We start from the raw sequence: 24957 nt of genomic DNA on the forward strand, positions 1-24957 counted from the left end.
TAGGCATACATGCCCATTGATTTCAGGAGGGTTAAGAGTGCTTAACTCTGCACTGGATTGTAGCATTGATATGTGTGTGTGTGCTGATATTGTGTTGTTCCTACTTCTTATATAATTTGCACTTATATCTAGTTTATGTACTGAAGGGAGTGAAAAGTTCAAGGATTTTGCTTCCTGTACAAAGTGGTTCTTTTTGGCTTTCATATTTAGAAGTATGTCAACTTTTGACCAAATCCAGTTTGATGAAGAACATGACTGCTCAGAGAGACCTTTTATATTTCCAAGGGCTTTTGTAGCAGCTGTTAATAGGGAAAGAACACATCCAAAGGTTCAGATCTCACCTTTCTGCTCTCAGTCCTAAGAAACTTATTTTTAGACTTCACTTCAGCTCCTTCACAATAGCAGAACTCATCATTAACAAGCTTCCTCAAATGCACACATCCCACAATGGAATTTTATGTGGGTTGAATAAGGAGAGTTATAAAGCAGTAGGTTTGTATATTTCTCCCAATATTATAACTATAACGTTAAATAATATTCTTTCTCATTTGCTGACATTTGAAAAGTTACTTGTCATTGAAAGGAAAGCTTACGCAAGGAAAAACCCAATGTAATTCAAGAATCTGAAAGCTGCCCTGCATTATTTAGTTTTTGTAAGATGCACAATAAATATTCTAGTGTACCCCCAGCCCCTAACAGGAGCAAGCCTGGGATGAGATTCTCGTCATGCTATTTGGGGCTTACAGGGGAAGGTTTCAGGAGGGGAGAAGAAAAGGGGCATCTTTTTTCCCCTCACCCTCCTAAAACCTTCCCCATGCAAAGCACCAAGAAACTCAGGTATAGGGCTGACTGCCAACCTCAGACCTGAGCACTTTATTGCTATGGGGGTGAGAAGGTTTCTGGAAAGGGAAAAGGTGTCCTTTCTCCTTTCCTTCCTCCTGAAACTTCTCCACAAAGTGTGAGGAGGGGAAGACTGAGGTACCGCAGGGCTCAGTCCTGGGCCCAGTGCTCTTCAACATTTTTATTAATGATTTGGATGAGGATGTGCAGGGAACGCTTATCAAATTTGCAGATGACACAAAATTGGGTGGGATAGCTAATACCCTGGAAGACGGAAACAATCTTCAAAGTGATCTTGATAGGCTGGAGTGCTGGGCTGAAAACAACAGAAAGAAATTTAATTGGGATAAATGCCAAGTTCTACATCTAGGAAATACAAACCATATGCACAGTTACAAGATGGGGAATACTTGGCTCAGCGATACTACAAATGAGAAGGATCTTGGAATTGTTATAGACCACAAGCTGAATATGAGCCAACAGTGCGATATGGCTGCAAGAAAGGCAAATGCCATTTTGGGCTGCATTAATAGAAGTATAGCTTCCAAATCGCATGAGGTACTGGTTCCTCTCTATTCGGCCCTGGTTAGGCCTCATCTACAGTATTGCATCCAGTTCTGGGTTCCACAATTCAAGGACGTAGACAAGCTGGAGCGTGTTCAGAGGAGGGCAACCAGGATGATCAGGGGTCTGGAAACAAAGCCCTATGAAGAGAGACTGAAAGAACCGGGCATGTTTAGCCTGGAGAAGAGAAGATTGTGGGGAGACATGATAGCACTCTTCAAATACTTAAAAGGTTGTCACACAGAGGAGGGCCAGGATCTCTTCTCGATCCTCCCAGAGTGCAGGACACGGAATAATGGGATCAAGTTACAGGAAGACAAATTCCGGCTCGACATCAGGAAAAACTTCCTGTTAGAGCAGTACGACAATGGAATCAGTTACCTAGGGAGGTTGTGGGCTCTCCCACACTAGAGGCATTCAAGAGGCAGCTGGAGAACCATCTGTCAGGGATGCTTTAGGGTGGATTCCTGCAGGGAGAACTTGATGGCCTTATAGGCCCCTTCCAACTCTACTATTCTATGATTCTATGAAAAGTCATGAGGTATATCCACATCTCTCCCCACCCCCCACCCCCATTACTCTAAGCTGATAGAAGCTCAGACAAATTCCCTCCTGCCTGCCATTGCCCCCACCCCCTGCTATTTTCTGAAGCTCTCAGGTTTTCAGGCTATTTTTAGATTTTTTTTTGCTTTTAATTTACAAACAAATATACTTCTTAGTATCTGGGAAACCACCAAGGTATTCCAGTTACTACTTTTTTTGGATGACCCCTTTTCAGTTCCAAATGGATAGTCCTTCGAATACTCAAGTTGTGTATTAGGGGGGTTATATAGTTAGTTTCAATTTCTTCATAAGTAATGTTATGCCTTTCCCAACTTTCCCCAGTGATGAGATGTTCTAGAGATATTATTATAGAATTTCTTTTCCTTCATGATGCCCAACAGATGGGTTGGGTTGAACTGCAACTCCCATTGTTCCCAGCCATCATGACCAATGCCTGTGGAAGATGGACGTTGTAGCCTGGCACTGTTATGCTTGTTTAAGGCATGGTTTTGTGTGATGTCTGAATTCTATCAATGTCATTGTGAAGATAATGTGGAACTATTATTATTATTATATTATTTGTTACCCGCCTCTCCCTCTGGATCGAGGCAGGGTACAACACAAATGCAAACATCATTTAACTGATTTAAAACATTAAAAACTAATACATTATTAAAAGCAGCACATTATTAAAAGGCAAATTTAATAATGTATGTTGCTCTAGATCTTTTGGCTGTTGCAGCAAAAAACAGTATTCTGGCACCTTAAAGGCAAACACATTTATTCAAGCATACACTTTTTCTGAAGTGGGCTTTATAGTCCACGGATAAATATGTTTAAGATGCCGCAAGACTGTTTTTTGCTGCAACACAGCTGCTCTCTGGACATTGTATGTTTATATGTTTGACACTGCAAGAATGTAATAAAGTTCTTTAAAAGAAAAGTGTTTCCATAGCTCCCCCCTTTTCCCCCCTGGTACATCATCATCATCCCATGCTGAGCACTTGGTACAAACAGAGCTTTCTCAGAAGCAAAACACAGTCTTACAGGCCTCAGGCAGAGGCTCATGCTTATTCAGGCAAAAGCTTTTATTTATTTATTTATGAAGTGGGCTATCTAGTCCACGAATAACCGTGTTTCTCTCGAAAGTGCCACAAGCCTTTTAGTCGGTTTTGCCACGACCCTCCGGAGACCTCCCCCCAGGCAGGCAGGCAGGCAGGCGGGCGGCACAAAGGGCCGGAGCCGTTGGCCCAAGGGCAGGCGGGGCGCGCTGGGAGGGGTGCAGGAAACCTCGCTCTCTGGCTACGTGCTTGCTCCGGAGCGGCGCTCTTTGCTGACTCTGCACCCGCCTCGGCCCGCCTTTGCCGCCTCCCTCCTGCTGCCGCTGCTGTTGCGCTGGCGGCGCTCTCTCCTCTCTGGGTGTCGTGCCGGGCTTTGTGTTTCCAAAGGAGAGCCTTGCCCGGATGTACTGAAAAGCACTGACTCATAATGCAATCGACACACAGTAGCAATCCGAGAGGAAGGCTCTAGCCGGGCGCCTGTTTCGCTCCCCTACAGGAAAAAGCAGCATAACGACGACGACAACGACGAGGGTGGGCCGGCCCTGGCTGACTGGCGCGTGCCCCGCGCATGCACCCGGGAAAACTCGCCGCTCCCTCCGCCTCCTTTTGCTGCTGCGAGTCAGAGCGCGGGCGCGGGCGTTCTTCCGCCTCCCCTTCGCTCGGTGGCGCGCCCCCGCGTGCACGTGCACACACACACACACACACACACACACACACTTACCCAGGCACGGCAGGAAAGGGACCGCGCGCCACGGCTATCCCTGCCTTCCTCCCATCTACCCAGCCACCGCCCCCCCCCAACTCGCGCCGCCTGTCCCTGCGCCTCTTGGCCGCGAGCAGCTGCACCGGCCTCGGGGGCCCGCCCGTCCCTCTCCCTCCCTCCCTCCTTGGCCACGGGGGAGGCGGAGAGAGCGCGAGCCGAGCAGCCCAGCGGCAGCCTCCTCTCTTTTCCTCCCATTTCTCTTGGCAGAAACATGGGTAAGTCACCTCGAACCTCCCTCTTTGGCCGCGCCACCCCCTTCAGGGCTCCGGAAAGCATCCCTCAGGCATGTCCACGCGGGGTCGATGGACGATGGAGAGTTACATGGGGTGGGGGCTGCTCGGCGAGGAGGTGGTCCTTTTAAATATATATATATATATAATGTTAAGGGGGGCGGCAAGGGAAATTGGGCCGTGATGTTCAAGCAAGTCGGGCGTTCTCCCAACAACGCCCTCCGCCCCAGTCTCCCCTGAATGCATGTTATGTAGCGTCTTCTATTAAGTCCCCTTTGCCCTGTCCCTTTTTAAGCAACGGGCTGACCCCTCGCTTGCCTCCTCCTGGCTCTGTCCCCGACGAACAGGAGAAAGAACCTGACTTCATGCAACTTCCTCATCCGCACATCCCTTATCTCATTCAGGATGGAGCTTGGACGGGGCGCAAATGCGCTTCTCTCCTTTCCCTCTCCCCTCCCCAATTGATGCTTTGTACCTTCAGACCTTCCAGTAACGACCCTTTCTTAAGATAGCAGTGGCAGCGGATCGATAGGGTGTTAGTCCTACTTAGAGTAGACCCATTGAAATGAATGGGACTTAAGTTAGACTGTGCAGCCCATTGGAACCTTATGGTGACTTAATCGGGAACTCCTAGCTGTGGTGATTCTGTATATTAAAAAAGAGCAGGAAGAAGCCTATTTTCAGATGCTGACATGGGGTAGCTGAAATCGATGTTGGTCCTTGAGTTCAGTTCTTGGTCATGTCAGGTCTGTTAGCTGTGCTTGAACACAGGAAGTAATACCTAAACGTAAGGACCCCCCTCCAAAAATAATTATCCAGTTAAACACAATGTGGTTTCTCAAAAATGATTTGCCAAGTTCCTGCAGCTCTTGTGATGTTTCCAGTGAATCCATCATATTTTGCTTAGCTAAGGTGAATATCCATTTAATAAACTAGCCTCAAATAATTTGGCTTAGTTTATATAAGTACTTATAAGCAGGTTTATGTTTCGTAACTATCAAGAGGTCAATTCTTTACTCTGATTTTATTTTGTTTTGCCGGTGTGATAAAGCCAGACTCCATTGTATGCTTCCTAAAATGTACAGTCATTTATATACTTCATTGATACTCTCTTCTATCTCTTGTAAATCCCTGGACTTCCTTGCCAAGACAGGGAATAGTTTCCTTAGTCTGCGATCCTTTATGGGTTTACTTCTGAGTAAACTTGCATAGGATTGCAGTGTCATTATGAAGTAGAATTTGGATCATTACTAGAAATTTCACTAGAAGTCTTCAGAAAACCCTGCATTCATCTTGGATGCTAACACACTAACTCAGCTTTTCTAGGGCCTGGCTCTCCGAAGTGTTGATTGTATTGAAGTTCCTTGAACTGCTTTGCCAGCCAAGACATTTATCCCTGGGGATGGTCTGAAAGCACATGACGCAGCCACCTTGCATGTTTAAGTCAGTGCATCGATGGGGGACCATTGGGGAATGCCATGTACACTGCCCTGAATTCCATGATGAAAAAAGGCAGGATTTAAGTATACCAGAAATAAACTGATGACACTGGCTTCTTTTCAGACTAAAAGCTCTCCCCGTCCCCCCACCCCCGAAGAGGACAGTGAATATTTATGTATTATTAACTTCAGTATACAGAAAAGATGCAAGTAATGGCTAGTTATTTACAGTGAAGGGAATCTAGTGTCATGTGAGGTGAACAACAGAAGTGAAGTTAAAAAAAAACACCTGGGGTGGGCAATTTGTGGCCCCCCAGCTGTTTTTGGCCTACAATTCTCAAGTTGCCCACTCCTGTATTAACCCATGCATATCTATTCCAGTCACTGCTGGGAAAAAGGTTGGATTGGGATAGGAAAGGCTTAACTCTTTCATTTATTTAAAACAAAAGTATCTGTTGCCTGGCAATGTTTGGAGATAGTTATTACTCACAACACAGTTATTACCACAAGCTACCAGATGACTGGTTATTTACAAGTCTTGTCTTAATCAGAGTTTAGTGATGGAACCAAACATTCCCTTGTCGGGAATAGTTGCCAAAACTTTCAGTGCTTGAACCTGCAGAGGTAGTCAGGCATGGGATCGTGATGCCAGCAGAAGGGAATATCTAGGGAAGAATTCAAACTAGGCAGCAAGCTTTAGCAAGCAGTTCATATGACTGTAGGGCATGTAAGAACCAGGGGGAGGAATAGGCAGGCAGGGCTTGGGTGTAAAGCATGGCAGACAAGCAATATGGGTTTGGAAGTTCTGGATGGGGTTGTATTCCCTCTAATGAGCAGGTTTGCAACTTTGGGGTGCTTCTGGTTCCAGCATTGCTCCTGGTTGTGCAGGTGGCTACTGTGGCTAGCTTCACAGCAGCCACCTGGGCACTGTGTGCCAGTTGTGCCCCTTCCTGGTGAAGGTGGATCTGACCGTGGTGATCCAGGCCTTAGAGGGCAGTCCTATGGGTTGCCCTCTCAGTAGATGGAGGGTTCCAAGTTTGGAGCCCTCCACTTATCCTATGCTCAGCTGACAAGAGCTAGGCAGCACCAGGGGAGAACAGAGGCAGTTCTGAAGAGGCTGATTATACCTCCATTCTGCCATTTAAATTGCAAAAAAGAAGTTAGATGGGTCTTTGAGCCTGTCTAGCTGACTTATCTTTTGGTGAGTGGGGAGGGGACTGGAGAGGCTATGGGCTTCTGCATGTCATGGCCTCTCCGTGAGCCTCTCCTCACAACGCACCATCACAATCCCTTTTCTCCTATTCCAACTTCTCTTATGAAGTTGCAGTTGTGAACTCTTAAGAGAAGCTTTCCATCTTGGCTAGGAGGGGGTGAGGGAGGGAAGGTCCATGATTGGATCTCCTCCTTATGTCTGTGGGCATGGAGGAGGAGATCCATGGCATCCTATGGTGCCCCAGATGCTGCCCAGAGATAATAGGATTGCTCTCTTAATCTCTTCCCATTTAGATTGCTGCAGTATATTTTACGTGGGGCTGCACCTTGAAGAGTATTTGGAAAGTGCAGCTGGTACAAAATGCTGCAGCCAGACTGTTTTCTGGTGTGCATTTTACAGACCATATTACAACCAGTCTTACATCAATTGCACTGGCTTCCACTTTGTTTCAGGGTGGAATTCACGGTACTGGTTTTACCTAAGGAGACCTAAATGGGTTGAGTCCAGAATATCTGAAAGATCGCCTCCTCTCATATAAAGCCACTTGTAGGATGCTCTTGTACCATGTCCTGATTATGGGTCCCTGGTCAAACAGATGGTTGTCCGTTGTGTGAACAGAGTGCTGGACTACCCTTGTTCTGATCCAGCATAGCTCTTCTTATGTTCCCTGTTGTGTGTCCACGTGGGACGTGGCCTTCTCTGTGGCAGCACCTCTAGTGTGGAATTCACCCCCTGGGAAGGCACGATTTGCCTCATCTTTGCTCAGGCTTAGGTGGACAATTAAGATGGAGGTTCATTCTGCTCTGAGAGTTTCACAATTCCTCTGCTGTTAATTTGGTCTCTTTTTTTGGAATTTATTGTAATGTTATTTTAGTGTCCCCCCCCCCCTCTTTGTATACTGCCTTCCAGGCCCTATTTGGGCCAAAGTATGGATTATAATTAACATAAGAAATAAAATAAATAATATGTGTCTGCTCTTTCCATTTTCTGCTGGAAGGCAGGGACCAGTAAATGGAAGGAAACCAAACTGTTATCAGCTGGTGCCACAGACAGATTTAGAGAGGCTCTTGAATTTCACCCTAGAGAAGGAACCCTGGCTTTTGGCTGGGCCAGAAACATTTTCAGAGTGGCACCCACACATTGTAGCAGATCCTAGAGTCTTTTGAAAATGCTGATGTTTTATGCCTTTATTTATATAGCATTTTAACATCCCACCCTTCAGTTTATAATTAACTCCCTCCCCAGAGAGGCTTACAATGATGGCTTAAACAATAGAGGTACAACAAATTACAATACAAGAGTTAAGACAGTTGGAACAGCCTGAAATAATCAGAAGCATTAGTAAGTTAAGAGGAGAATATAAAGCAGAGAATTAAAAAGCCTGGGTAAATTAAAAGGCCTTGACCTGATGCTGAGGAGACAATTCTATAAAATAATTGTGTCTGGTGCTGCAAGTAGATAAGGTGTTTTCACTGACTTCTGGCCGTACCAAAAACCCAGGAGATTTTGGGGTGCTCTAGAAGGTCACGTTGCATGCCCTCATTGCATCTGCTGTGGCCAGCCTGCAGTGAAATGTCACTAACTTGCCACACCGGAGGCTTGGCACATGCAAGACAAATTCCTAGAGGGGACACGCCTTGGATGCTGTAGGAGGCTACTGTGCTTTCTCATGACTTTGTCCACCATGGCCAACAGTGGGTGGAAAAGGTCACCTGCTCACCATGCCAGACTCTTAGAAGCTGTGCAATGGCAACTTAGAGTGACTGCATGTTTTGAACTGGGCATAAATAAAAAGGCCAGCTTTTTGGTCATAACTGGATTAACCAGAGGACTAAGGGGGATATTGTCTCTGAGCCAACATCTCAGAGGGCCCACTAGCTAGCCTAGATTTTCAGATTTTAAATAAAACAAAGAGCAAGTCTCTAGCCCTTGTGAAACCTGAAATACAAGGCCAAACATTCAGGCACATTCTGATAATTTTGTGTGAAATGGTCAATCGTTTTGTGAGAAATGAGTGTGCTACCAACTTTCAGTGTATTTAGTGTATGAGAGAAGCCACCACTATGATCAACATTTACCCATAGAGATAAGTATAGAGTGACCACTTATCTGCAAAAGGGTCTTTCTGGTTCATTTTGAACCTTTTCTCCTTTGGTCTCAGAAAGCTGTGGGTGAGTGTGCACAGAGAATTTGAAATGGTGGTGTTTCTGAGCTTTTTACTGGTTCATCTATTGCTGATAGGAGGGGGGTCTCCCTGCACAGTCAACTACCCCTCTCTGGACACCCTCCCCCTCATTGCAGCAATATACCAACTTCCTAGTAAGTAAGTGTTTAGCATTTCAGCCCAAGTTTCCTTATCCCTTGTGTGTGGGATTTTTTTTGGTTCCTTATAATAACCTGAAGGAAGTAAGATTGGGAGCGGGAGAAAAGGGGTTTAGACTTCAATTCTATGCACACATACTTGAGAGTAAGTCTTATTGAACACAATGGGACTTTTTTCTAAGTAGCATACAATTGTACCTTAAGGCTGCAATCCTATAGACATGTACCTAGGCGCAAAACCCGTTGAACACAGTGGTACTTACTCTGAGTATACCTGTATAGGGTTGCCACATTAATAAACACCGGAGGGTAGCTGTGCTAGTCTAATGCAGCAGAAACAATAAAAGGCCTTTTGGCATCTCACTGTTCAGAACTCTTTCCCACCACCCACGTACTGCTAATAAAGTTTCTTTGAATTTATGTTCGTGTAGAAAATGAAGGCATCTGGGTGGGGCATAGGAGAAGCAAGAGGATGTTCTTCAATTTTTTAAAAGAACGTTTAATATGAATTGGAAGAGTCGGGGTCAGTCTTCAGGCTCCCTCCCTAGGATCTCTATAAGATAAATTTCTAATTGGGATACCAGAGGCTTCTTGTCTTTAGTGCACATCCATGTAAATGAGTGCATATAGGCAGCACTGTTGACCATTTTACATGGTAGGGGGGCTTCTTATGAACATAATTTTAGATAATTGTGTTTTTCGAGTATGAAATGATTATTATATTACATTTATGTTCCACCTTTCCTCTACGAACTAAAGACCTCATTTTTATCCTCACAACAAAGTTATGAGATATGTTACGCTGAGAGCAGGTGAGTGGCCTTGGATATTCAGTGGGAAAGGCATTTGCTGGTCTTCAGGCAGCAAAATGTTTTGCGTGTGTATCGGTCCTGTTTGGCTGTTGAGTCTAAATGAGGCAGTCTGTGATTTTTCTGTGTATGTGAGTGTGTGAAAGAGAGAGACCTAAGGTTTATCCTGGGATCATCCCTGCCTGCTCCCGGGATATCCTGTGTGTCATTTACATGAACAGGGATGACCTCGGGACGATCCCGGGGAAAACCTTAGGTCTAGCTAAGGCCAGAGAGAGAGAGAGAGATTCAAACTGTGTTTATGTTTTCTTTGTCTGTGCTTTATGCTGTAATAGGGGAAGACTGTATTTGCATTTACGTTCTCTACCTTGGAAGAGATATTAGTCTTTTTCTTCCAGATGATTTCCATTAAAATATATAGTAAGAAGTGTTTTTGCATTATTGTTATACATTGTTGAGTTTGCGTGTGCATGCATGCACAAATGTTGTGTGTGAATTCAGTATTGGGGCAGAATAGGGCCCCCACCCATCATGACCTTGATCTGGTCTTGCTCTTTGTGCGTGCCTGGAGTAAATTGCAAACACTATTCTTGATTCTGAGATTCACCCAGGAATTTTCAGCTGGAGCAGAACGGATCCATTCTTTGCTCTCTGCCAAAAATTTTCAGAATACAAACACTTGGTTCTGCGTATCCTTAGACACAGTTTGGGAGAGATCCTGGATGTTACAAGGTTCCTAAATCTCCCTTTCCGAGTGAGTGCAGGACTAAAGTCCTGATGGCTGACTGTTGAATCTTTTATGTTCATACTTTTGAGATTACATCATACTTGTTGCGGTAAGATCTTTCTGTAAACTGTATCCCTACGTGAATGCGTGCACACACTTCTGTTCATTTAAAACGAGCCTGTAATCAAAGTGTTTCTTAGTAATCATTAGTTGTCAAATTGTGAGTCCCTGTCTTTCCTTTCTAATTATACGCTGCCCTTCTAATTTAGCACTGCATTGTTAAGTAGTTTTTTTGGGAAGTTGGTGCCTTTGATTGTAACAGGACATGCTTCTAAGTAAGTGTGTTTATAATGGCAGACTTGGGTTGCGATGCTGTTTTCAGTTATATGTACTTCTCTTTTACCTCACTGGGGCCATGGCTAGACCAGGCCTGTATCCCAGGATCGCTCCAGGGTCATCCCTGTACATCCAAATGACACACAGGGGATACCAGGAGCAGGCAGGGACGACCCCTCCATTTGCCTGGGATAATCCTTAGGTCTAGCTAAGGCCTGGGTGCTGGGTTGTAGTGCTGAATCATATGCTTTCTGGGAAACTGAACTGTCACTTGCTTTAACCTGTGAAGTGCTGAGTACATTGTTACCATGTATAAATAATAAAGCAGGGTAACAATATTGGTTCTTGTATCTTGTGTGTATTCTAAACGGTCACCCCATTCTCATTCCATAAAGTTCCTCCTTCCCACTCCAGCCTTCTACTTTCCTGCTAATGCATATTGCTCTCTCATTAAGAGATGGTGTTGTTATAGCTGAGCATGAGTTTGCATAAGCTCTGGAGAATCTAATTCTACATACAGTCTGCTAAACACTAGCTTTCCCCTGCTTGGAAGCCTTCCCTAGCCATTAGCTGTGCTGCTGTGATGTCACAGAATATTCCTGGCTGTATCATTTGAGAAGGTGTCAGTATTGTGAGGTGAAAAATCAGATATCATACAGGTGCTGTAAACAGAAGGGGCTATGCGCAGAAAACAGAGATAGGAGCATGGAAGCAGAGAATTGAGGAGCTAAAGCTGTGCATATAGGATGTACAGGTGCCAAGGAATGGGGAGCTAAATACATGGGGACAGAGTAAGCTGCCAAGAAACAGGAATCAGAGGGAAACTTAGGCCTAATCTACACCAAGCAGGATGTTGCACTCTGAAAGCGGTATGAAAGCAGTATTTAAGAGGCAGGAGCCAAACTACTGCTTTAAAGCGGTATTGAAGTGCACTGACAACTGCTGAGGTCTATTGACACGTACCATATACCGCTTTCATACCGCTATATCCTGCTTGGCATGACTTCTGCCTTTTATATACCGCTTTCATAGTGCAATATCCTGCTTGGTGTAGATTAGGCCTTCAATAGCGAACCAAGGGAAAGAAGTAAAGGCAAAGGGTGGCTGAGGAAAATCCTAGGGCCCTAGAGACAAGACGACCTATGTGTGTTGGCAGTAAGAATTGTGTGCTGTGTAATAGCTTTGAGTGACTCTATGAGGTTGTATTTGGCAAAGGTGATTTGGCACACTGGTGCAACCTCTGGGTTTAATTTGCATAACCCCGCAAGGCATGACATTTCACAATTTCCACAGACATTGCTTCACTTCCAAAATGGTTGTTTTCTGATGTATCTTGTATCAGTGTATCAGTGCCTTGATAAGACACTATTGTATGTGGAGGAGAGATAAAGAGGGGGTGGGGGAAATGGGAACTCAAAAGGACTGGAAAAGCTTAGTTGGCCATATGTGGTTCTGCAGGCACTCCTGCTGTTCTTGAGTAAGTCACCAAGAATCAAAGCTTGTGTGCATGTGCAGTTGTCCTCATTTTCTATCAGCAGGGCACACACCAAACTTTACTGATGAGACCAATCTTCCCAGTTTGAAGAAAAGCTTTTTATAACAACTTTTTTAAAACTAGCAAATTGTAATGACTTTTCTGTGCCCAAGAAATGTAGCATGAAGCTTGTGAGGTCTGTGTAGAAGCTTTCATGTTAATCTTCCTGTCTGTTCCTTACATGGTTTAATTTTTGCCCTTTTTTAAATAGTTGAAAAGCCCAAGATAATGCCATTAATGGTGATTCCCCCCCCCCAATCATCCCCTCCCAAACCAGATGTTTCCTGCCCACTTGTTAAATCATGTCAAGGAATCAAACATTTTCTCCTATGAGCACTACATTGCTAAGTCAGTGTTATGATTAAATGTTTTGAATGTTATGTATTTAAGGGGGTCAAGTACGCAGTAGTGTTTCATATAGAACTTGTAAAAATTCATACTCTTCTAATAAAAAGAAGAAAGTTATTAATATATTTACATAGCAGTGTGTAGGTCTTCTGCAGTAGTGATAGCTATCACTTCGCTGAAGTAATTTTAGTAGAAGTGCATATCTTCCTTGGGGAACTGAGATATATTTTCTCCTGAAATCTTTGGCCTAAAAATATATAATTTGGTTTGTTCAGATTCTTATTTGAAAATGTCGTGTTGAATGAATCATTGTATTCATTTGCTATTATGAAATAATATGACAAAGGTCATATCTTACAGACCGACGACAGGCTTACTTACTTTGCAGATATTACCATCCGTGTATTACCAGTGGAGTGGGGTGTAGGATGAGGCCGAGGAAATAGTGTCTTCCTTAAGGCTACCATGTGAGTTCGTGCTTGTGGTGAATTTGTGAGTTTATCCTTGAATCGAAATGAAGACTCATGATTAGGGTGAATTCCACTGGGTTGTTCTCCTACTCAAGCCACATTGAAATGGATCTTCAATTCAATTAGCCTGGGCTAATACCCGGGCTCGCCCCTGTGTGTCCAGATCCCAGGGTCAGACAGGGGTCAACCCTCCCTTGTCCCGGATTAATGGGCTCCACTTTTGGCCCGGTATTTCTGCAGTCCTGGGCTGAGCCCGGGACTGCGGAAAGTCTAGCCCATTCTGTGGCTTTTCCCGGCTACTCGGCTTACTTGCGCGTAGCTGGGAGAAGCTGTGCACAGGGCACAGCACTCTGCAGGAGCGCTGTGCCCATCGGGGCAGTGGGGAGAGATCGGGGCAGGGGGGAGAGAGATCGCAGCCAGGGGGAGATCGGGGGCAGGGGTAGCAGGGAAACCTTTTTTAAAAAACAACAACTTACCTTTGGCGCTCCTGCGCACCTGGCCCTTTAAAAATATTTAAAAATGGCGAACGCAACGGGGCTCTCCTTTAGCCTGTTGCGTCTGATGTGTGGATTAGAGCGACAGCCCGCGCTAGCTGCAGCGGGGGCTCGCCCCTCCACACGCCCGGATTTTAAGGTAGGTCTAGCAAAGCCGTAAGCTTTCTCAGGAGAACTTCCTACTGATTGCTCTTTTAGTCACTATGGGCTACATCCAATGTTATGCAAATAGACTTCCTCTCACACAGAGGGAGTTTTCCTTTCCCTCCTCACCTCTGCAGCCTCTGGTACACTCCCCAAATCTGTTCTAGAGGGTCCCAAGGTGTATGCTGGAAGCTACAGGGATGAGGGGGAATTCAGTCTGCTAGCAATACCTGTTCCGTTGGTGAAGGACAGCATTGGGATTGGATACAGTTCTTTGTGATACCAGCTGGATTTCCCACAATATCACAGCCCATACTCAAGGTTGAGTATGGATTGAGTGGCCTTGTTCCAATAACATTCCAAATCATGATGGATAAAGCACTAACAAATTGGTTTGTTAACCATGAACAACTCACAATTCACAACCAACAACAAACCATGGGTTCTTTTTGTGGGTTGTTCATGCTTAACAGATCATGGTTTGTTAGCTTGGCTGGATTCACACAACACAACAACCCATGGTTCAACAACCCACACTCAGCCCATATTCAGCCTTGAGTATGGATTGTTGTGTTGTGTGAAGCCAGTCACTAGTTCCATGAAACTCTTGGATTTATGTATTTTAGACGTCCTGGATGTTCTCAATGCTGGCATTTTGATGATTCATTATTTTCTCCTTACCTCATTCTGTATTATTTTATTTGCAAACTGCATTGGAGGGAAATCCTTTACATATTTTACTTGCTTCTTTCTGTGCAAGGTGTTTATTTGTATAACATATTGATTTTGGTACAATAGACTTGACAGTGTAAAAGATTGCAAAGTTACAAGTATAACTTTTCTTCTGAATCTTATTATGCTTTTATCGTAGCACCTAGTCTGGACTGTCTACATTCAACAATAAGCTTGCATCAGGTTTCTTGCACAAATATGTTCAACAATTGGCAAAGTGTTGGCTCTGCTCTTGTCACCTGTCAATACAACATAATTAGGCTTGACTGTGGGTTGCTTCTGTAGACAGAGGACTTCAACCTCTAGCTCCCTTTTTAAAAATATTGCTACTTGTAATCCTTTAACATTCACTTAGCACTGTCACATTTATTTCATTACATTTATGTCCCACTTTTCTATATACTGTATTCAAAGCTGCTAACAACTTCAGAGTAAAAAAATACAAGAAGTAAAAATGATAAATTATATTTATTTATTATTATTTATTTATTTATTACATTTTTATACTGCCCAATAGCCGAAGATCTCTGGGCGGTTCACAAAAATTATTACATTTATATCCTGCCTTTTTACCTCCAAGGGACCCAAGGTGGCATACATAATCCTCCTCTCCATTTTATCCTCACAACAACAAGCCTATGAGGTAGGTTGGGCTTGAGAGTCTGTGACTGGCCCAAAGACACCCAATGAGCTTCCTTGACCAAGTGGGGACTAGAACCTGGATCTCCTATCTCCCAGTCCAACACTCTAGCCACTACACCACGCTGCCATAGCTAACAAAATACAAGCATCAGCATAGTGCAGCAACCTTCTGGAACAGCAACAACAAAGTATTATAACTGCCTGCTGGAGAATAAGCAGAGAAGAAGGCTGGCATATTTCCCCAAGGAAAGTATTCCACAGTCTAAGTGCTACCACACAGAAGGCCCTATCTCTTGTACTTTCTTTCACTACTGTTGGGGGGAAAAAAGTTTGTACCTCACACCTCTCCAAACATATTCTGTGGAGTTTTAGCACTTATTCAAATACTGTGGGCACAACTATACCAAGCAGGATATTCCAATATGAAAGTGGTATATAAAAGGCAGGAGCCACACTGCTGCTTTATAGAGGTATTGAAGTGCACTGACAACTGTTGGGGCCCATTGACACATACCATATACCGCTTTCATAGTGGAATATCCTGCTTGGTGTAGATGAGCCCTCTGTGTGTTGTTTTTGTGAAGCTGCTGGCCAGGAGTCTACAGTCTCATACATATTAACATTGACTTGCTTGTTTCAGTGCTTTTTGCACACTATGAAGAGTTGGTTCTGCTTTTTCTCCTTAACTTCACTGAAGACTGGAAACATTTTCTCATGCCCTAATACAGATTATTTGCTCCCAGGCAGGGATCTAAAAGATAAAGTGAGTTACTAGCTATGACAAAGGGATGCTTAAACAAAGAGTTTCTTTCAAGGTGGACAGAAGTAATTGGTTGCTATTGCAACACTGGTCTTTTGGCTTCCTAAAGTGGAAGCATTCCAAGAGATGCTCAGGGCCATTTCTAATATTACTCAGCATCCCAATTCTAAATGCATTTGGTTGGAAGTAAGTACATTACTTTCAAGCAGGTGTGTTTAGGATCACAGCCAAAGATATTTGATAAATATCCAAATATGTTGGTTTAAAAAATCTATTCCCAAGTTAACTTAGTGTTAAAACACACACACATAGGCAACCCAAGTAACACCGTAAATATGATAAAATCTCAAAAATACTACAATGAAAACCCAGCAATAAAAACTGGAACCATAGCAAAAAAAATTTAAAAAATTGGATTCCAGTTTTTGTTTCTCTTCAGCAAAAATAGTGATTGCGTTTTATTTATTTTTTAACCCCATTATTTTGACAACACTGCACTTTGCAATCATTTGAATTGGATTTGATCATTTGAGTTGCATGGTACATGCTACATTACCCATTTTTACATTTTTAAAGAAGTACAAACAGTGACAGTTTTTTTGGTATCAGCTAAAAAAGTGGCCTAGAAGAGCTTTTCATTCTGTATATGAAAATTGCTGTATTGCAAGTGCTCCTGAGGCAAACATATATATATATATAAATAATGCAATATGTTTACACTGGAGAAAGAGCAAGAGAACAAATTGAATGTGAAAGTAAAGCTGTGATAATTATGATGATGGTAATAGAAAAGAGAAGAGAAAATCATATAAGAAAGAAATCTACTGAGGAATGTTTGGTGGAGCAATAAGGGACTCAGTGGGTTAAATAAATGGGTGAAAATAGAGTTATGGAGGAAAGTGAACAGGAAAATTAAGGCAACTTGTTAGAATTAATTCATGGGGAAACAAAATGTAAGAAGGAAAGCTATATTTCCCCCCGATCTGTTCTTAAATTTGAGGCCAGAAAGGGTTTTGGTGCACTAGCTACAACATCTTTTTCTTTTCTGTCTCGTGACTAAACCTAGGACATCTTGGCCCCTTTCTACACCTAAAGGTTATCCCAGGAAAATGGAGGGACCCCCTGCCTGCTCCCGGGATCCCCTGTGTGGCATTTGGATGCACAGGAACGAATCCGGGATATAGGGCTGGTGTAGACATGCCCTTGGTAGAAAGAGAACTTTGGAACTCTTACAAGGAAAGCTTTGGAACAATAAATTGATTCATGTTTGAAATGGTTGCTTGCAATTATTCTTAGCTCTGCCATGAGTGCCATGTTCCTTTAAAAAGCACATGGGTAATACTGTATGAAACAGTAAGTCAATTACATAAGTAAAAGCCGAACAACTCTTTCCCAAGGAACATGTGAAGGAAGATGTTGTCAGAGGGGCATTCAGTGAAGTAAGTTGTCATTAGAGGGATATTCAAGGAAGGAAAGACATTGTGTGTTTAATAGAATAAGTATATCAAAGTGAACAGTTCCTGAAAACTGACTTGTTACACATTATGAGAATGGGTATTCACCTTGTCAGAGCAATCCCACAACTGGTTACTATAGCAAAATACAGATGCCATGCCAGGGTGAAAACCAGCACAGAAGTAACATTACGTGGTTGTGGTGCTATGTCAATACCAAGACCCATAAATCCAATATGAAGATATCCAGGGAAGGATTTAACAACTGGATTGCTGATCTTAAGAACTATGGCCTTAGTTAACCGAAGGATTATCCCAGGCAAATGGAGGGGTCATTCCTGCCTGCTCCTGGGATCCCCTATGTGTCGTTTGGATGCACAGGGATGATCCTGGGATATAGGCCAGGTCTAGCTATGGCCCGTCTCTCAGATCGTTCTAGCATATTGCTATGGAATAACTTCATTCAAAAGAAGTTAATTTGTCTCAAAGTGCAAATTTCAGATATTTACATTAATACTTGTAAGAGGCCTACAGGCAACTTGGCTAAGGTTGAAAAATGTGTGATCCCTTCATTTGCAGGATTGGGAAAAAGGATAACTTTGAAACTGCAGACCTCCTGCTGGTTCTTGAAGTTGTTCTTGGCAAATATCTGTAGCTCAATTAGAATAAAAGTTTGGCAAATTAATACAAAGATTTGGCCAAATTCATAAGCTAGATTTCTACATGCACCAAATTCCAGTATGTTGCACTTTACAGATAAATTAGCATGTTTGCTACTTCACTGAACTGCTTGGTTAAGAGGTTTGGTCATGTGTTCTCATTCCCATTCATATGTGAAGTCGCATGTGAACATGTGTCATGACATACAATTAAGTGGATCTTTACAAGAGGTGAGGTGCTGTGTTTCAACAAACTGGGGAATAGCTACTTCTAAATTGGGGAGATTAGCTCAAACAACCATTCATGTCTGAAATTACAGACCTTATTTTTACAAATGTCTTCCTTACATACACATGCTCATATGTTGTAAAAGAGAAAAACGGACTGATTAGTATACCATCCCTTTGCTCATAAACAAGTATATTAGTTCTTACATAGGGATCATCTATACCAAGCTGGATATTCCACTATGAAAGTGGTATGAAAGCGGTATATAAAAGGCAGGAGCCACACTACTGCTTTATAGTGATATTGAAGTTCACTGCAAGATCTACACTACTGCTTCATAGTGGTAACGAAGTGCACTGACAACTGTTGGGGCCCATGACACACCTACTGTACACCAAGCAGGATATAGCACTATGAAAGCAGTATATGGTATATGTCATGGGCCCCAACTGTTGTCAGTGCACTTCAATACCACTATAAAGCAGCAGTGTTGCTCCTGCATTTTATATATCGCTTTCATACCACTTTCATAGTGGAATATCTGCTTGGTGTAAGTGAGCCCATAGAGAAAGAGTTGCTATGGAAATAATAAAACGAGATTTGGACACTATGTATCCAGAGAAAGCTTGAGTGTTGTTGAAAATGGTGGACCATGGGGAATGGGAATGGAAAGATTTAGAGGAGACAAGGAAATAGAGCAGAAGTGGTTATAGTTACCTAGCTTCAGAGTAGCAGGGCCCTAAAAGACTTTACTTCCTGGTTGGTCATAAATAGCTGGAAAAATGCTGTGGGCACAGGCTACCCTTGGGTTTTCCAGCTCTTAGTTGTAAATCAAAAGTAGAGCAAATGATTCAGACTGCTTAGGCACTATTGAGTACCAAGTTGCCAAGCGAGAGCCACTGGATGATATGTCCAACAGTTCTCTTGTACTTTCAGTGATGATGGGGGCTTAGCTGTTGTTAGTGGCCTCGGAGTCATCACAGTTTGGTTTAAAAATAGAATTTAGAATGGAGAACCATGAAATTGAGGCTTCTTCTTAGAGTCCTCTTCAGAGTCCCCAAAATGAAAGTAGGGAGCTCACTGAATGTGCTGTGTTATTATATAGAGAACCTGGCTTTGAACTCAATGGGCACTTCACTAGAGGTAGAACTTTTTCTCTGGATGTACAAGGCAAATAGATCTCTATGTAAATGAGCCAACAAAATGGTTCTAGGTAAGAATGGGGAACTCTGGCCATGGCAATGTGGGTTCAGCACCACTATGGACCAGGAGATGAGGCTAGCAAAGGATCACGAGGCACCATCTTGGAAGCCAAGTGAACCCCAGGATATTTATTTTATTTATGGATTATTGCATTTATATCCTGCTCTTTTTCCTGTTGCAAGGAGCCCATGGAAGTTTATATGATCCTCCTCCTCTCTGTTTTATCCTCACAACAGCCCTGTGACAATCAGTGACTGTCCCAGAGTGAGCTTCATGGCCAAGTGAGCTTCATGGCCGAGTGGGGACGCAGTGAGCTTCATGGCCGAGTGGGGACTAGAACCCGGATCTCTTGAGTTCCAATCCAACTCTCTAATCATTACACCACACTAGATGTCTCTTAATCTGAGAGTTAAACTAAACCTATGACTATTAGTGATGCCCCAAAAACCGAAGACCATGACAGGCGGTTTGGAAAGGCTGAAGCCTGACATTTTTAAAGGGGAGTGACACCCTATACCACACAATTGTGGGAATTGTAAAGTTAGCCCCAGTAAACCTTCAGGGAGTACACAGCAGTCCATATTGGCAACTGATGAAGACCCTTTGTCGAAATGCGTTTGGCCTCTTTCAATGTGTAGCTAAAACGTGGTTTTAGCTACACATTGGTCTGTGCAATAAGTTATTGCACTTTTAATGCAATATCATTGTTAATCTTTATTTTATATTTTTGTATGTTAAACATTATGGTTTCATTGTATATATATACTTTTTGTTGAGCATTGTATTCTTGTTTGTTAAAGATTTCACCTTTCCTTGCTCTTGGTACCTAAATCAGTTGACCTGTCTAGTTGGCAGTAACACTTCAGAAATAAGCTGTATTTCCTACCAAGGCTCTGGATTGGCCAGTTTAAAGATACCCCCTCCCCATCTGTTAGCCACATGGGCAGTGCATGCTTCCATTACTACAGGACCAACTCACTTCAATGTAATCAATGGAGAAAGCATTGTATCCAGTTACTCTGTCCCTGCTGCAGCCATCCACAGCATTGTTGTTATTCCTGGCAGCTTTATATGCCTGCAGCTTTGCTGCTGCGTCTGGAACAAAACAGATTCTTAAGCCAAGGTGTCAGGGTAATGTCAGTGAAAATGCAAAGCACAACCTTACATGGACAAAGAACCAGTGTGTCTTAACAGGAGACAGAAATTTGAGAGATATCTTGATAAAACAAGGAAACATGTTTAATTTCCCTGTGACTTTTCACTTGAGATGTTATAATTTATAAAATCACATGTTTCCTACCTGGAGTCTCCCTCCCAACTATTGTCCATTGATGAAGGCAATTATTATTTTATATCAATGAGCTCATGTTAAAAGCCAGATATTTCCAATACATTTTAGGGTGTGTTTAAGAAGCAAAGAAACCTTGGGGCTTACACTGTGACAAAATATACCAAAACCGTATATAATTTTAATTTGTTTTCTTTATGCACAGGTAAAAGCTCTTCATAATTGGAGCACGTAGAAGTAGTATATTGTCAGATTAATAATACAGGACCTAGCCACGTGATCTAATTTTAATGAAAATTCTTTATTGATTTTAACAGGAAAGTTACTTTAAAGCCAGCAATGGGCTATGGACCATAGTAATTTCTCTCAGAAGGAATTCACAAATACAGCACCAAAGAAACCTTAGAATTAATTATACAGATCATAATGAAAGAAAATATAAAGTGGGGTAGCAAAAATTAAAGTATGTACATTTAGTGTGTGTCCTCGCTTACCTAAAAGTGCAGACAACGTATTTTTGTTCTGAGAACAAAGAAAAGAAGTATGAGAGACATAAAACTATTTTTGGAATCCTCCTACCTCTTTAATTTCAGTAACCATATGTCCAATGTAAAAGATACTGTATTGCATTCAGTGAAGGCTTAGGTTTGGGTGAGTTTCCAGAGAGTGATAAGCTCATCAAATGTGGATTTTTTAAAAACAAGTATGGCTTTCTATGTGTCCTCATAATCTTTAAAAGGTGTCTGGGTGGCTTATAGTAGAAGTTAAAACAATTACACACGTACACATACAAAAGACCATTTTAGGATTCAGTCCTATACAAGTTTAGACAGAAAAAAGCCCTGCATGTCTAGCTTGGGAATGCTGGGAGTTGTATTATTTATTTTTATTTATTTAGAATATTTATATACCGCTCCCCATTGAAAAATTTCAGAGCGGTGTACAAGGTAAAATGAAAATAAAAACAGAATAAAAACAGTTAAAACAAAATTTAAAAGAAGCAATAACTGTAATCTAAGGCTGCATGTTAGATAAAGGCTTCTTGGAATAAAGATGTTAGAGTTGTAGGACTTTTTTGTTTGTAAACATGTGTAGGGGCAACCTATAGTGGTTCTTCAGGACTATAGCGATCCATCCGGATGGAGGGCTCCTCTCACTAACAGTTAAAAGGCATTGTGCAGCTATTCTGTACTTTCCTTAACAAAATGGATCATCTACACCAAGCAGGATATTCCACTATGAAAGCGGTATGAAAGTGGTATATAAAAGGCAGGAGCCACACTACTACTTTATAGTGATATTGAAGTGCCCTGACAACTGTTGGGGCCCCTTGACACATACCATATACTGCTTTCATACCACTTTCATGGTGCAATATTCTGCTTGGTGTAGATGTGTCATGGACCCCAACAGTTGTCAGAGCACTTCAGTACCACTATAAAGCAATAGTGTAGCTCCTGCAGTGCACTTCAATACTGCTATGAAGCACTAGTGTGGCTCCTGCCTTTTATATACCGCTTTCATAGTGGAATATCCTGCTTGGTGTAGATGAGCCCAGAGAAAAAAGATTGAAGAAGCAATGGGAAAACATTTGAGAGCAGCAAATGGAAGATGACTTGACGACCCTCTGTAAAATTCTGTGAATGAGACAATGCGATTAGATTATAAAACCCTTGGCTAGAAGTACCCTAAAGGGACCTGGTGAAAGAAGCCCTTTAGACCCCATACCAGATTGGGATTAATTTTAGGTTAGGATGGTGTGTGTCAGAGTGGTATTTGAGGTTTGCTTTCAGTTGATGTTGGAAGTTAGCATGAGAACGTGGAGTTGTACCCTGTTTCTAGTGTGATGGGTAGTCCTTGAACTGTATCTCTCTGAGCAGCTGCTTTGCTTTGCCTGCAAGATATAATAAGTCTTGAAGGTGTTCAAAACTTCGTAGGTCAAAACCAGCTAATTATATTTCGGCAGAGGGTTTCAGGAAGACAGTGCAGAATAGGGTTGTGCTCTGCATTGTCTACAGTGACGTGAAGAAGGAAGAACCTCATAGGTTGGGGAAATATACAGCAGCACGAAAAGATAATAGCTTTTCCTGCCTTCAGATGAAGTCGTGTATTCCCAGAGGACAGCAGGAGACTACCAGGTTCACTGAACAAAGAATTTTGAATGAAACATTTCTGAGAAATGCAGCTGCTTAAAGCCACAAAGAAAGAAAAGAAGCAGAAGAGAGTACAGGATTCAATTGGTAAAATTTGAATTGAAGCTAGGAATGATATATAGTGGCATGAATTATCCTATTTGTCCCTGCTGATAAATATTCAGATATTTAAGTTCTTAGGAACTTTCATCTGACTCCATAATTGTATATATTTAGAAGATTGAGGATCTGCAATAAAGTACTCAAAAGCTTTAAATATTTGAGATATTCATAATTAAAACCATCAATATCCAATAAAAAGCAGTGAACTGAAAGTAGATTGATACTAATATCATATAAAATCCAAGATAGACTTTTAATAAAAATGAAATTACAATACTTTATCAAAACTGCCAGCGTTAATTCTAATCTTGTTTGCAAATAGAGCAAATGTTGCAGCAACTCATTTAGATTCCCCCCCCCCCCAACCATATTTAATTGTTCAGACATGGGACAAAGTAAAACAAACAAAAACTCGAAAACGTGTTTGATCCTGTAATCTCTCATATTTATAAATTAGACTGAACATTTAATAAGGAAGCTACAACATTCTACCAAAATGTTAAGAAAAGTTTACATTACTGGTGGAGATAACGGTTTCTGTTTCAAGTCAAAAGTAATAGAATTTCTTTTGACTAGAAACAGAACAAAATGTAAGACAATATGGGATACAAAGGGAATGCAGTTCCCTGCAAGAAAGTAGCAATAATCCTCTATGCAGTTTTCCCAGCCTGATGCCCCCCAGATGCATCAGACAGCTGGCTGGGAATGACGGACTTGCAGTCCTACATATCTGGAGGGCACCTGGTTGGAGAAGCCAGCTGCACTATAAGCATCTTTTGAAATAGGACACAAAAAACATTCAAAAAGATTCCTTGAATAAGTGTTGCAGGCTATGAAGGGAAGAAATTTCTCACTTGGATGGTTTTAAGACGGCTGAAGAATCCATTCACATTGATGAGGATTTTGCATGGACACAGTGGCCCAGTTCAGACAACATGTTAGTCAACACAGTGTGAAAACTCCACTCAGTGTTTGAGTTTTTAGGGGGTACACCCCACACAACATGTTCTAACTCCACCGTTGGGTGAAAGTGGGCTACTGCGGAGTTGAGTAAAATCCATTGTGAAGTTTGATTGATAGTTCCTCTGCCCTCTCTCCTTTCCCAGTCCTCCCGATGGTATCCCATCAGCCATTGCTGCAAAAAACCACAATCTCGACAGCTCTCCTAGAGTGGCACTTACTCCTTTCACTGCTTTTGCCAGGGAAATTTGTAGCCAGTGGGAAGAGTCAACTCAATGCAACGGAAAACTCCATGGAGCCCTCCACACAATACACAACACAACGGTTGTGCAGGAACTCTCCTCTGCACAGCATGGATATTCAGCATGGAATGTTTCCCCCCAAAAAACCTCCACCATGGAGTTCTAAAACCACCATTGAAAAACATATTGTCTGAATTGAGACAGTGACGTTTTTGTTACTAAACTGTAGAATCCTGAGCCAATTTATGTAAGTAATGTTGTGTTTTGAATAGTATTAAATGTGATCTTAGCTTTGCATTCTGGGTTTGTGTTTAAGAAACAGCAGTTTCTCATGCCCCATGGAAAAAAACACTTTTTAAGTGGAAGTGAGTTTCACAGACTCAATCCCATAACACTACATCCAAACATTATTATTAATTATTTATTTATTTATTTATTTATTTATTTATTTATATAGCACCATCAATGTACATGGTGCTGTACAGAGTAAAACAGTAAATAGCAAGACTCTGCCGCATAGGCTTACAATCTAATAAAATCCTAGTAAAGCAATAAGGAGGGGAAGAGAATGCAAACAGGTACAGGGTAGGGTAAGCAGGCACAGGGTAGGGTAAAACTAACAGTATAACAGCAAAGTCTGGTTCACCTTTTCTGCAGTTAATGGTGGTGCTAGTGTAACTAACCTAGCCTAGGTAA

General features: G+C 42.3%; 1 protein-coding gene across 4 annotated transcripts in view; it reads left to right on the forward strand.

Moving 5' to 3' along the window:
* Positions 1-3836: 3836 nt before the first annotated feature.
* RAP1GDS1 (Rap1 GTPase-GDP dissociation stimulator 1) overlaps positions 3837-24957 on the forward strand; it is a 128969-nt gene continuing 107848 nt past the window's right edge. Inside the window, exon 1 of one of the 4 annotated variants that reach the window (XM_063135926.1) lies at positions 3837-3986. In XM_063135926.1, the coding sequence (XP_062991996.1) occupies positions 3983-3986 (4 nt within the window). In that variant the 5' untranslated portion in view covers positions 3837-3982. The remainder of the gene's footprint in view (positions 3987-24957) is intronic. The other 3 variants (XM_063135925.1, XM_063135927.1, XM_063135928.1) reach the window with 3 other exon arrangements.

Source organism: Elgaria multicarinata, chromosome 10 (genome assembly GCF_023053635.1).
Source record: "Elgaria multicarinata webbii isolate HBS135686 ecotype San Diego chromosome 10, rElgMul1.1.pri, whole genome shotgun sequence".
Taxonomy (NCBI): domain Eukaryota; kingdom Metazoa; phylum Chordata; class Lepidosauria; order Squamata; family Anguidae; genus Elgaria; species Elgaria multicarinata.